Genomic DNA, 12541 nt, shown 5'->3' with positions numbered 1-12541 from the left:
TGCTTTCTGTTTTCTCTCTCTTGCCCCTGGTTGCTGACCTACTCCCTACTTTTACTATTGTCTATTGTGGTAAGTTCCTATCTTGTGAATATTTTCCTGTTTGACTCTGACAGCTTCAGTGATTTCGTTTTTTCTAAAACTGTTTCTTAGCTAATTTCTTAGTATTCTCATAGAACTCCATTGGATTAATACCTAGTAAGGACAATTTATATATTATAGAAAGTTTCTTGAATCTGCAATGTTCCTCATTTTACATTCTGTTCTTGATTAAGTAGAAATAATTTGACTTGACAAGGCTTTGTGTGTGCGTGTGTGGGGTGGGGGGGGCCCTCAATCTTGATACTGCAATATTTAGCCATTTACTCCAGTATTTAAATGTCAGTGATCTGTTGTGAACTCTGCAGAACCTGAAACTGGTGACTACTCTAGATTGTTCCTCAGTATCTGTTTGCTTTTTGTTTTTATTTTCTTTTTTCCCAAAGCTAGTTTGTTGTTCTTGAAATAATAGGGAATAAATCATTTTCTATGGATCACTTAAATTTTTTAAAAGATTTATTTATTGTATATACAGTGTTCTGTCTGCATGTATGCCTGCCTGCTGGAAGAAGACAGAGTTTTCCTTATAGATGGCTGTGAGCCACCTTGTGGTTGCTGGGAATTGAACTCAGGACCTTTAGAAGACCAGCTAGTGTTCTTAATCTCTGAGCCATCTCTCCAGCCTGCACTTAAAAATTATTTTTGAAAGAAAATGTTTCATTTCTTTGTGAAAATGTGATGACTTTCAGTTTGTACGCATCCATTTATTTTCAAAAGATTCATTTGTTCTTTTGCCAAATAGTTATCAATTTGTATGAAGAAATTCACTACTGGAAGCTCCTATTTTTCAAAAACAACTCTCTTCAAATGTTGATAATATAGTTATATAACATTTTCTTCATTAAAAACAAAAAAAATACATTACAAACTATTTCTATAAAGACATTACTATACCCTACTCCACCATGTCTATTATAATCTAAAGCTGCTAGAGAAAATATAGTTAGCTTTATAAAAAAAAAAAAAAAGTGATATCCCCTAACCTTTGATATAGAAACATATCTAAAATGACTGCCTTAACTTATTACTGAATTGGTTGAACACAAATAGGAGTTAATGCTTTGGTTGTTGTGTGCTCAGAAACACTGGCTACAATTTTGGCTTCTACACTGTTGTTGAGTTAAACACTATAATTCATCCAAGTTAATAAAACGAATACAGAATTAGAAACAGCTATAATTAAAATGAAGTTAGAGGAATGAACACCACAAGAGATTTCTTTCTTTTATTTTTTGAGGAGGAATATAAAGGTACTTTTTATGTAGCTGAATCAGGGAATGTATAGTACTTTATGAGAGGAGAGGAAATATAAGTATAAAGCACACATGGCTGTTTTCCTCAGGACCCATGAGCTGTGCTGGCTGAGGGGGGTGATGAGTGGGAAAAACAACATCTGAGAGGAAATGGTGCCTCCCTGGTAGTAGACCTTAAGGGGATCCAGTGAGACCGTGCCATACCATTTTGCTTTACTTCCTCTGCTGGCTTTGGGGTCAGCAAACTGTAGGTTATATTGAATATGACATCTTTTGTGGTGATGGGGATTTGTAATGATCAGACTCGAACCTCTGATAAGAAACTGGCTAGGCTAGCCAGTGTTGGTGGTGCACGCCTTTAATCCCAGCGCTTAGGAGGCAGAGGCTGGTGGATCTCAGTGAGTTCCGGGACAGGCTCCAAAACAATACAGAGAAACCCTCTCTCGAAAAACAAACAAAAGAAGTAAGCAAACTGGCTAGACTATAAAAGTATGTCTGTTAAGCTACCACTCGATCATCACATTGGATTGTACAAGAAAGATCTGCAACATGCAAAATGGTTATGGTAGAGGATGGCACTGTAATACAAAGAAAGATAAAACAGAGAAGGGGAGGTAATTCTGTAGTGAATTGTTGAGCAGGTGTGTTCATAATCCCAGGATTTGGGAGACTGGGGCAGAAAGATCATGGGTTAAAGGCCAGTTTTGACTAACTAGGGAGTTCTAGGCTACCTTAGACTACGAGAAATGCTGTTTTAGAACCAGAGCAAAACAAAAACTGAATTGGATTACTCAAAGTTCTTAAGCAAAAGCAGACAGGTGATAACAGCTCAGGGTCGTTCTCATATCCTAATGTCTGTACTTGGGAGTGGACTATGGAAAAGATGTAACTGAAATAAGAGCCTGTATTTGGGTGTCACATAAAAATGCTAGAGTTTAACTTACAGTGTGATCACAAAATTCTGCTAAATATTAATGTAGTACATGTAGGCTGGGCAAACTGTTGTGTGCCTGTAATTTTAGTACTCTGGTGGCTGAAGCAGGAGGACTGAGAATTCAATGCCAGCATGGGCTACAAAAACAAAAACAAAAACAAAAAAAAAAAAGTTAGTATAATACATATAAAGTGTTTACAAATAGTAAATACTCAAAAACTGTTGGAGATCACTTTTTAACTTTTTATTGTTGCTTTGTTTACAACATTGATATGACCATTATTGTCACTTGAAGTCTGTTGGCTTTGTTCTTATTGATATAATGGGGATCAGAACCATAGTTCATGAACTTTATCTAGTCAGGTGCCGGTCTGCTGAGCTATGCACCAGCCCCTGTCAAAATCTTAACCTAGGCCAGGTGCAATGGCACATTCCTATAATCACAGCTATGCTAGAGGAGGGAACAAGAGGATTCCAGGCAAAACCTTGTCTCAAGATAGAAAACAGAAAGGAAAACAGGTTGAGATGTCATTCACTGGTAGAGTGCTTACCTAAAATGTGAAAGGCCCCAGGATCAGTCCCTCTCCGGCCCTCTCAAAAAAATAGGTTAATAAAATATTCATTGTGTTATGTTCCTAAGTGGAAATCATGGCTAGAAGAATCTGATAAATGCTCTTTAAGAAGAATGGACTTAACATATGAGGTATTATTGTGCCTGTATGGAATTCAGCTAGCATAGTGGAAACAGCTGAATGAAGATAAGCAAAGTTACCAAAATGGTGTCATTATGGAAGTATATCACTAGCCCAACAGACAGCTTCTTCCTTGGTAAAGAAAAAAAAAAAGCTAAGTATGTTTGACATGGGAGGAGGTAATTTTCTTTCTTTTTTTTTTTTTATTATTTTACATGTCGATCCCAGTTCCCCCTCCCTTTTTCCCTCCCTCCCTCCCTGCCTCCTTCCCTTTTACCCTCTCCACCCTCTCACATGCACCCTAGCCACCCTCCCCTCCCATCCCCCCCACCCCAATTCTATATGTAGGGGAATGCCATCCAGTTGGGGTCATGTAGATCTGACAGGTCATGTGAAGTAGGGACTAGGGCTTCTCTCCTGTCTCTAGATTAAGGCAGTTATCCCTCCATGGGGAGAGAGGGGGTGTGTTCGCAAGGTCCTTTTGTGCACCAGGGATACATCCTGGTTCCACTGTCTGAGGTCTCTTATACTGCTCAGTCCTTCTGGCTGAGACTCATATTCAGGGGAGCCTGAGTCAGTCCCATGCTGGCTTCCCAGCTATCAGTCTAGTGGCCGTTAGCTCCTCCTTGTTCAGGTAAGCTGTCTCTATGTGTTTCTGCAGCCTGGTCTTGTCCTCTCCATCTGCATCTGGGTTCTAGTTGGACTCAGTGTTTATGTATGGGTGTTTGATCCTGTTTCTAACAGGTATTAGTTGAGGGCTCCATGGATAAGTTAGTTGTTGATCTCACTATCCAGGAAGGGTAATTTTCATTGCTGGTGCAGTTTCATCACCCACAGGGTTAAGAAAGCCATAAGTAAAACTGCTTAGGAAGAATATGCTATGTATAGTGTGGAAGTGATGTGAAATTCAGAATGAATTCTGAATTGTAAAAGAAGTAATGCTAAATTATAGGAAAGTAATTAAAAACAAAAGCAAGTATCAAAACTGAAGAGTAAATTAAATGTTTTTTTACTGAAGGGGAAGCTATATGATTTCACTTTGGTGAACCAGATACCATCCAGCGGGCCAGTGGGAGGGAGTTCTAAATTGAAATATGGCTGCTCCGATTATTAGTCTTTCTCATTGTCTGTCTACACCACACACATACTCTCGTGCTCACACATACATGCACATGGTCCAGGAACTCTGCTCCACCCGCAGTTCTCAGATACACCAGATAGGCCTCAGATCCTTTGCATTGACTTTCTTCTTGCTGGAAATCTATATCAGTAGCTTTGTACTTCTTTCCTCAGTGGTCACCTGCTTGATGAGACTTCCTTCCCTGTGTGTCTTTGATAAATCCCTGTGCCACAATGCCTGACATATTGTAGGCATTCAATACTCGAGTGGATGGTTAGTTGGTTTCCTTCACATACGTTCTGTTTTATGACAGGAGTTGCCCTTTTTTTCTCTTCTGTCTATTGGGATGTCCCCTCTTTTTTCTCTGTTCATTTGGTCATTCTTCTTCTTTTTTTGGGGGGTTGTTTGGTTTTTTTTGTTGTTGTTCTTGTTTTTGTTGAGCCTTGTAGATGCCTAGAACCCTAATTGTGCTTTGGCTCCAAGATTAATCTTTCATTCTTGATACTTCTCATTACAGTTTATACCTATTTACATTGCAATTATTTGATTTCACATTTTATTCTGAGGAGCAAGTCTTATTATTAGTGAAGGTAAATAATAGCTAACATAACGTCAGTGTGAAAAGTAAGTTAAAAGAGATGATTAAGTTTTAGTCAGATCTAAAGTCTGGACTAGTGATGCAGTGAGCTCACAAGTCCCTTTACCATCAGGCCACATCACAGTACTGTGTCTGTTTGGGATGACACACAGTATGGAGTATTACCAGAAAGACCAATAGCATGGAAACAAGGTAGTAATTCCAGTTTAGCTAAGGGAAGCAAGTCCTAATTACTGTCTTTAGATAATATAAAAGATTTATAAAAACTTTTTTTTTCCAGACAGGGTTTCTCTGTGTAACAGTCCTGGCTGTCCTGGAACTCGCTCTGTAGACCAGGCTGGCCTCTAACTCTGCCTCCCAAGTGCTGGGATTAAAGGCGTGCACCATCACCACCAAGCTAGAATAACATCTTAAACCAGACAGCTAGAATAGAATATTTTAGTATTTTTGGTTTTAAGAAATGGGGATTATTCATGTATGAGACATGGTCTGACAATCACATATTTATAAATAGTTATCTTAGATATTCTGTTTGTATTCTGTGCAGTTCCTTCTTGCCTTGTGTCAGTATTTTATTAGCCTACTGGTGGTTCTAAAAAAGTTGATATGAAATTTATTTAACTCACCCTCAGATTTCATTTACAAGAATCAATTAATATTTATGTTAAATTTCAAATGAAGAAATAAAGTAATTGAAGAAATTGTTTTGTTACAAATTTCATTTCTTTTACTCCAAAGATATTTTTCTTATTATAGCTGAGAATATGGGATTATCATTATACTTTTCCTCACTTCAGTAGTATAAAACTGGTAAATTAGGATCAAAGTTTCTCATTTTGTTTAATTATTTAAGCATTTGTTGTTTATTTTTTAAGTGTATATGCCATCTTGTCTTTCTAAATAGCAAAAATAAATATAAAACAATTTAAGCTTAAAGTGAATTCAGAGGCACTTAATAATTTACATATAAGAGTCATTGCAAAATCCCTCTGAAACAGCTTTGGGGACTGCATTGTCAAAATTGCTGAGAAATGCCCAGATGTTATCCTTACTGAAAGAATTGGTTCTCACTGAATTTTTGTGAGAATTAGTGTGACTTCCTCCTTGTACCTACTGGCATTGTGTGGTTAATGTTAGGTCCTATCACAGTATCGTGTGAGATGGTGTACAGGGTATCCCTGAAAAGACCAATGGAAAGGAAGCAGGCTAGTAATTCTTACACAGAGATCAGGAATGTAGAGAGTGCTTTTGGTGGTCTTTAAAATAACAACTCATCTCAGAATTTTATTATTGCCTTGCACTCACATTTTTTTCTTTCTATTTCATTTTTACTTTTCCATATACAAATATTTTTAGCAGCAGAATGATACTGATTAAGTAATTTTTACATTAGCACTTCTGAAGGATCTTGACACTTTACTGATTTTGTACTCTATGCCAGATGCTATCCTTGGCTCCTAACGTCTATGATCTCTTTTTAATATACTCAGAAAGACTATGAGAAGGTTAGTGTTGATTTGACAGTAATTAGTGCTGAGTTTTAATTGTTGAAAATATATTAGTGCTATGTTTTAATTAACTTGGTTTACTTTTATATTAAGACTGGTTCAATAAGGAAAATAAATTAATATAGACCAACTGTGTGGACTTAAAACAAAGACCATTTTGTTTCATTTGGTAAAAAACAAACAAACAAACAAATAATTTACATAATTCTTATTAGAAATAGTGGAGAAAAATCGTTTTCTTTGTTTTTACCCTCATTTGAAAAACATAATTTTGAGTTACTTTTTGCAGTATTTTGGAAATTTTACAATATAGCTGTCTAAGCATAATGTAAAAAGCAAAAAAAAATCTTTATATTAAATTTTCTCATTTTCCTAAACCTAGGATGGTAAGCGGATGTTTGGCACCTATTTCCGTGTTGGTTTTTATGGAACCAAGTTCGGGGATTTGGATGAACAGGAGTTTGTTTACAAGGAGCCTGCCATAACCAAACTCGCAGAGATTTCTCACAGACTGGAGGTGAATGCCATGGTGGTTCACAAATGTCATCTTATGTTTCTATAATGAATAGACTTTCACATCCAGTTTCTATTATTAAGTAAGCCAGATGAATGACTTGTGTGGTATGTAAGAATTTCTGAGAGGTATAACAACACCTTTTCAAAGCCTTCAGTTCTTTTATGACACCAGTAAATTGTTATTAGCTATACTTTTGAGGCTTTATTTTCAAAGCTCCTCTACCCTTCAGAATTACTCCAGTTTGTCTACACTTGAGAAAGAGACAAGACATCAAGTAGCAGTATGTAATGAGATTGGAAGCAGAGGCCCAGGAAATAGCTGGCTCCTGTTGTCTCTGTGGCCGAACTGTCCAGTGAGCCTTCTTCAGGGATTAACTGTTGCAGTCACCCTGGAAACCCTTTGTAGCATCCCTTCATGAGAGCTCCTTGCTTCCCCTAGATGACTGCTTTGTATTTTTGTGTTAACACATCTTTCCTTTCCAGTTGCTCTTCTGAACCTTCTTTTACTGCTCCAAGTGTGACTCGTGGCTCGGGTACATTAGTGTCATGTAGAAGATCGTCAAATGTAGAATCCCACATTCCCCCCACCCCCTCACCCCAGACTTTCTAAATCAGTGTACATTTTGACAGGATCCGGGAGAGACTAGTGTGCACAGAACAGCTTGGGAAGCAGGTCTCTAGGCTTTTTTTTATTCCAGCTGGTATTGATCCTTACAGCTCACTTTGCTGGGCCTGGTTTCCATAAACTGGCTCAAATATGGCTTTTAACTGTTTATGAATTAGGTAAGTCTTAAGCAATACAGAGACTGTGTTTCCCAAACTTTATCACACAAAACCCTTTGGGAGGTGTGGGGATACCACATGCAGATCCCCCTGGGCAGCTAGATTTAAAGGTCACCTCTATCGCGGTTAAATAAGGATCAGGATAAACAAATAGGCCAAATAGATGTTTATTCAGGGAGAAATAACTTACAATCTAGACAGATGAACACCAGGAAATTCCACCCGATGCTCTCCTGTCCTGTCCAAGTCACACTAGCAAGAGAGCTTTTCCCGGCTGGCTCTCTCTCTGACCTCCTTCCACAGGTCACTTCTGCCCATGGCTCCACCCCCCAACAGGCGTGGTCAGTGCCACAGAAGGAATATCTCACTACACACCTCCTTTGATAGCTTAGTTTTTTTCTTCGGAAGGAAGAGCCATGCCATTGCCCAAGCTGCGACTCAGCCTTGTTTCTCTTGAGGACCCCTGTAGAAACCTGATTTTTTATCGGAAAAAAAAAATGTTTTTTGTACTGTTATTTAATTTTATGGATAGAAATGATACAATTAGAATAAAACTTGCCAAATCCCCCAGTGTTGCTGAGGAGTCTTCCTCCAGGTCCTGCTCTGGTTTCCTAGGAAAGCCATGTAAGAGATTGCCTTCTCTTCATTACAGGGATTTTATGGAGAAAGATTTGGAGAGGATGTGGTTGAAGTAATCAAGGACTCTAATCCTGTAGACAAGTGTAAATTAGATCCTAACAAGGTAGGTTGATAACACTGTAGTATGCGTACTTTCGTCTCTGAAGGTCTCCATATTGTTTTGCTTGACCTATCCCAGGTGACAGATTACTTAGTGAATAAGGACCTTTTCCCTTTTCAGGCATACATTCAGATTACCTATGTGGAGCCATTCTTCGACACCTATGAGATGAAGGACAGAATCACTTATTTTGACAAGAATTATAATCTCCGACGTTTCATGTACTGTACACCCTTCACTTTAGATGGCCGTGCTCATGGGGAACTTCATGAACAGTTCAAACGGAAGACCATTCTAACAACATCTCATGCCTTTCCTTACATTAAAACAAGGGTCAATGTCACTCACAAAGAAGAGGTAAGTCCACAACTGAGGAAAAAGAATTCATGAAACAAGTATATCTGTGCTGTGAATTGACATGTGGTTTTAGCAGGAAATGTGCCCCACCCACTTTGTGTGCTAGGATTTTTACCATTGTTACACATTCAATTATGGCTAACTTCTAGGCCCCTAGGTTTGTTTTGTTTGCCTTTTTTTTTTCTGTTTTTAGAATTTATTATTTTTTGTTTTTATTAATGTAGAGATTGAGGTTTAGAATTTTATTATATGAAAGCTTATAATAGGTCCCCATTTCTTCTGACTTTATTATTTAAAGCTCATTAGATAGTTTTCAGTCAGTACACTGACCTGATTGCTACTGCTTCACTCAGATAATCTTAACACCAATTGAAGTTGCTATCGAAGACATGCAGAAAAAGACACAGGAGTTGGCGTTTGCAACACATCAGGATCCAGCAGACCCCAAAATGCTTCAGATGGTTCTGCAGGGGTCTGTAGGCACAACTGTCAACCAGGTTGGTGCTTCTTGCTGGGTGTGTGCAGTTTAACTCACACTGGGCTTGGAGTAATATTGTAGTATTTACAGAATGATAGAATCTTGCAAATCAAGTGGACTAGTCACGAGGCACTGAAGTATAAATGGAGATATGTTGAGAAATGGAAGTTATAATTTTCTTGCCTGCCTCTTCCACTACCTATGTTTACATCTGTTATATTGTAGGAATTTCATACTTAAAATGTTCTTTGCTAGACACACCTTTAATCCCACTCTGGGAAAGCTGAGGCAGGCAGATCTCTGTGTTGAATACCAGCCTGGTCAGCAGAGCAAGTTCCGGGCTACATCATGACACGCTGACAAAACAAAACAAAATTCTTCCCTTAAAAAAGTATATGATTCAAAAAAGACTCGTTCCAGAGCTATGAACCTGCTCTCTTAGATGCTTGATGGTGTTTCCTTGTTCAGATCTTCATGAGTTCTATGGAATAAGCAATGTGTAACCATTTTGGAACATGTAGTAACATTTGCATATTGCTTTGTCATGCATCTTGGAAGCCATTGTGATATCCATATAGTTGGTTTGCTCAGATAGTCTTGCTATTGATTTTAGGCATGGCCCCAGTCTTAAAGAATATACCCAGTTGCCAGGTGGTGGTGGTATACACCTTTAATCCCAGGACTTGGGAGGCAGAGGCAAGTGAATCTTTTTGAGTTCAAGACCAGCCTGGTCTACAAGAGCTAGTTCTAGGGCAGCCTCCAAAATGACAAAGAAACCCTCTTGAAAAAAACAAAAAGCAAAAAGAATATACCCAGTTAAGAGCATCAAGAAATGCTGGTTTTGCATCTGTCTTAAATGCTCTAGTATGAAACTGAAATAAGACCTCCTTTGTTCTTTTTTTTTTTTCCCTACAAATGATTTAAAAGACAAAAGGTCATCTTGTTTAATTTACTGCATCAAGAATAACCTTGGCAATGCTGAGTGGAGATGTTTGTAAAATCAAGTGTAATAACCAGTGGATTGGGAGATGCATTAAAATTTGTGCATGCAGAATAATTAAAAATAGAACTACAAGACAAAGTGTATTAGTGAAGTCAGTTGTCAGTCCTCAAAGGTCTATTCATTTCTTTGAAGGATGGAGTAGTAAGAAACGAATCTAGGGTTGATGAGATGGCTCAGCAGTTAAAAGTACTTGCTGCTCTTCCAGAGGTCCCATGTTCCATTCCCAGCACCCACACGGCAACACAGCCATCTGTTAACTCCAGTGCCAGGGCATCCAATGCCGCCTTCTGGCCTCAGTGGGCCATAGTACATATACATAGATGCAGGCAAAATACTCATACACATAAAATAGAGAAAGAAAGGAGCATAACTATAGAAAGAAAGATTTAGGGATGAAGTTAGGAAAATCTGAAGTAGTCTCTGTCCCTGGATAGTCATAACAGACATTCATGTATTCAGTGTAAATGCAGCCTTGTCAATGTCATGGTCCTGTGGGAAAACTCCATGGCTCTAAAGAATAAAAACATTTTGTTGTTTCTTTTATTTTTCAGGGACCTCTGGAGGTGGCCCAGGTCTTCCTGTCTGAAATACCTGCTGACCCGAAGCTCTTCAGACATCACAACAAGCTGCGCCTTTGCTTCAAGGACTTTACTAAAAGGTAATTGAGGCTTCTTGCATAAAAAGCTTCAAGTTAAGAGTGGCCAGTACCACAGTATGGACACCTTATCTTAAGATAAGAGCCACAAGGAATTATTGAAAAGAGAAAATAGGAAATGGTTCACCATGAGAAGCAATCTGCATGGCATTTACTGTTCTTTGCTAGCATATACCTGCACCCTTCCCCATACCACAACTCTTTTAACTTGAAAGCATCCGTTTTTGCCCCCCCCAAAAAAATTAGTATAATTCTTCAGTATGTAGTACCGGTTTCCCTCCCTCAAACTGGAAGCAAACGATGTTGGAATCCTAACCTTATCAGTGTATGTATGTCCTTGTCCAGGTCACCTAGTCTTTGTGATCTTCAGTTTCCTAACAAAGGAAAGATAGTATAATCTTCCTCTCATAGAGAAGTTTACAAACTGAGTTAAAAATGCTTAGGTGTCTGGGCTCTCAAGCACATTCCCATTTCAGTGAATTACTGGGAAGACTCACAGGACTCAGCATGTAACTAACTGTTCTGGTTGCACAGAAAAAGATACATAGTGTCAGCAAGGGGAACAACAGATGGTACAATGCTCTTAGGACCCTCTGCCTATGCAAACACAGGAGGTGTTGAATTCTTCCAGCAGTAAATTGTAACAGAATAAGTGGAATTCTCTGGGAATGGCATACCAAAACACTAAACTGACAGGACAAAGGCAGTATCAACATAATATCTGGGACAGCAAGCCCCTCTCCACATCCAGATTCCCAGAGGCCAACTAAGAGCCAGAATTGTAATGAGGCCTTGTAAGGACAGCAGTCTTGGTGTACAATCTTAACTTCCCCCTGCACAAAATCAACTTAGAAACATTGCTAGACTAATATTTGGCACATAATAGAATTTCAATAACTATTAGAAATTGTAACAATGGTGAAAAGTCTTTATCAACTCACTACTTAATTCCTGATTTTTATTTACTAACAGTATGATCACAAAAGAGAGACTGATTAATGTAACTTGGCAGAAAATATTCCACACATTTTATGTGGACCTTGAAGAATTAACTCTAGGTTTTAGCTATAAAAAGTAAAAGAATATACACAGGAAAGAACATGACCCAACTTCAGTATCTGTGCAGGAAAGGTCAGTAACCCAACAATGCTGAAACGATAGAAGCCATGGGGATAGGGGTCTGAGAAACACCTTGGAAAGAACACTGGAGGTCAAACTAAGAGTATCATGGGCTGCTCATTAAGGCACTAGATTCAATCCCCCACAACCAAAATTTCTGAAAGAGACACTGGACCATTAAGCAATGACCAAGAGACTGAATTCCAGCTAACAAAGCTGCAGCGCTCCAGCCAGAGAACCCAGTCTTGTACTTCCTAACATTGTTTATCTTGTCAAATTGTTTATTAAGTTATAAATATCTTTATTGAACATTGCTTTTTATCATCAGTAAATATGGATAGTACTGCTTCCTCCCCTTTCATTGCATTAGCCTTACAAAATTCTCAGTTCCTCCCACCTAAGTTTTACAGACATCTAAAATAAAATCTCAAAAAGCTTCATCAGGGGTCTGGGGACACAAGTTAGCTGGTAGAGTGTTTACGTAGCATGCTTGAAGTTCTACTAGGTTTGCTCCCTAGGACTACATAAAACTGTTAACACTCCTGTAATCTCAGCACTTGAGAGGTACACACAGGGGAATCAGAAGTTCAGGGACATGTTTTATACAGCAAGTTTGAGGCCAGACTTGACTGAACCAGCTGTCACAGAAACAAAACAAACTTAATCAGTTATAAAATTGTGTCATTTTTA

At 38.5% G+C, this 12541-nt stretch overlaps 1 protein-coding gene across 9 annotated transcripts in view; it reads left to right on the top strand.

Moving 5' to 3' along the window:
- Dock7 (dedicator of cytokinesis 7) overlaps nt 1-12541 on the top strand; it is a 174513-nt gene that overhangs the window by 156585 nt on the left and 5387 nt on the right. For 5 of the 9 annotated variants that reach the window (XM_051188213.1, XM_051188212.1, XM_051188214.1 and 2 more), the window contains 5 exons: nt 6593-6718; nt 8153-8242; nt 8360-8596; nt 8950-9093; nt 10629-10735. In XM_051188213.1, the coding sequence (XP_051044170.1) occupies nt 6593-6718; nt 8153-8242; nt 8360-8596; nt 8950-9093; nt 10629-10735 (704 nt within the window). Of the gene's footprint in view, nt 1-74; nt 196-6583; nt 6719-8152; nt 8243-8359; nt 8597-8949; nt 9094-10628; nt 10736-12541 lie in introns of those variants that run through there. The other 4 variants (XM_051188215.1, XM_051188211.1, XM_051188208.1 and 1 more) reach the window with 2 other exon arrangements.

This window comes from Phodopus roborovskii, unplaced genomic scaffold (assembly GCF_943737965.1).
Source record: "Phodopus roborovskii unplaced genomic scaffold, PHOROB, whole genome shotgun sequence".
Classification (NCBI taxonomy): Eukaryota; Metazoa; Chordata; class Mammalia; order Rodentia; family Cricetidae; genus Phodopus; species Phodopus roborovskii.
This window is presented reverse-complemented; position numbering and strand designations above follow the sequence as displayed.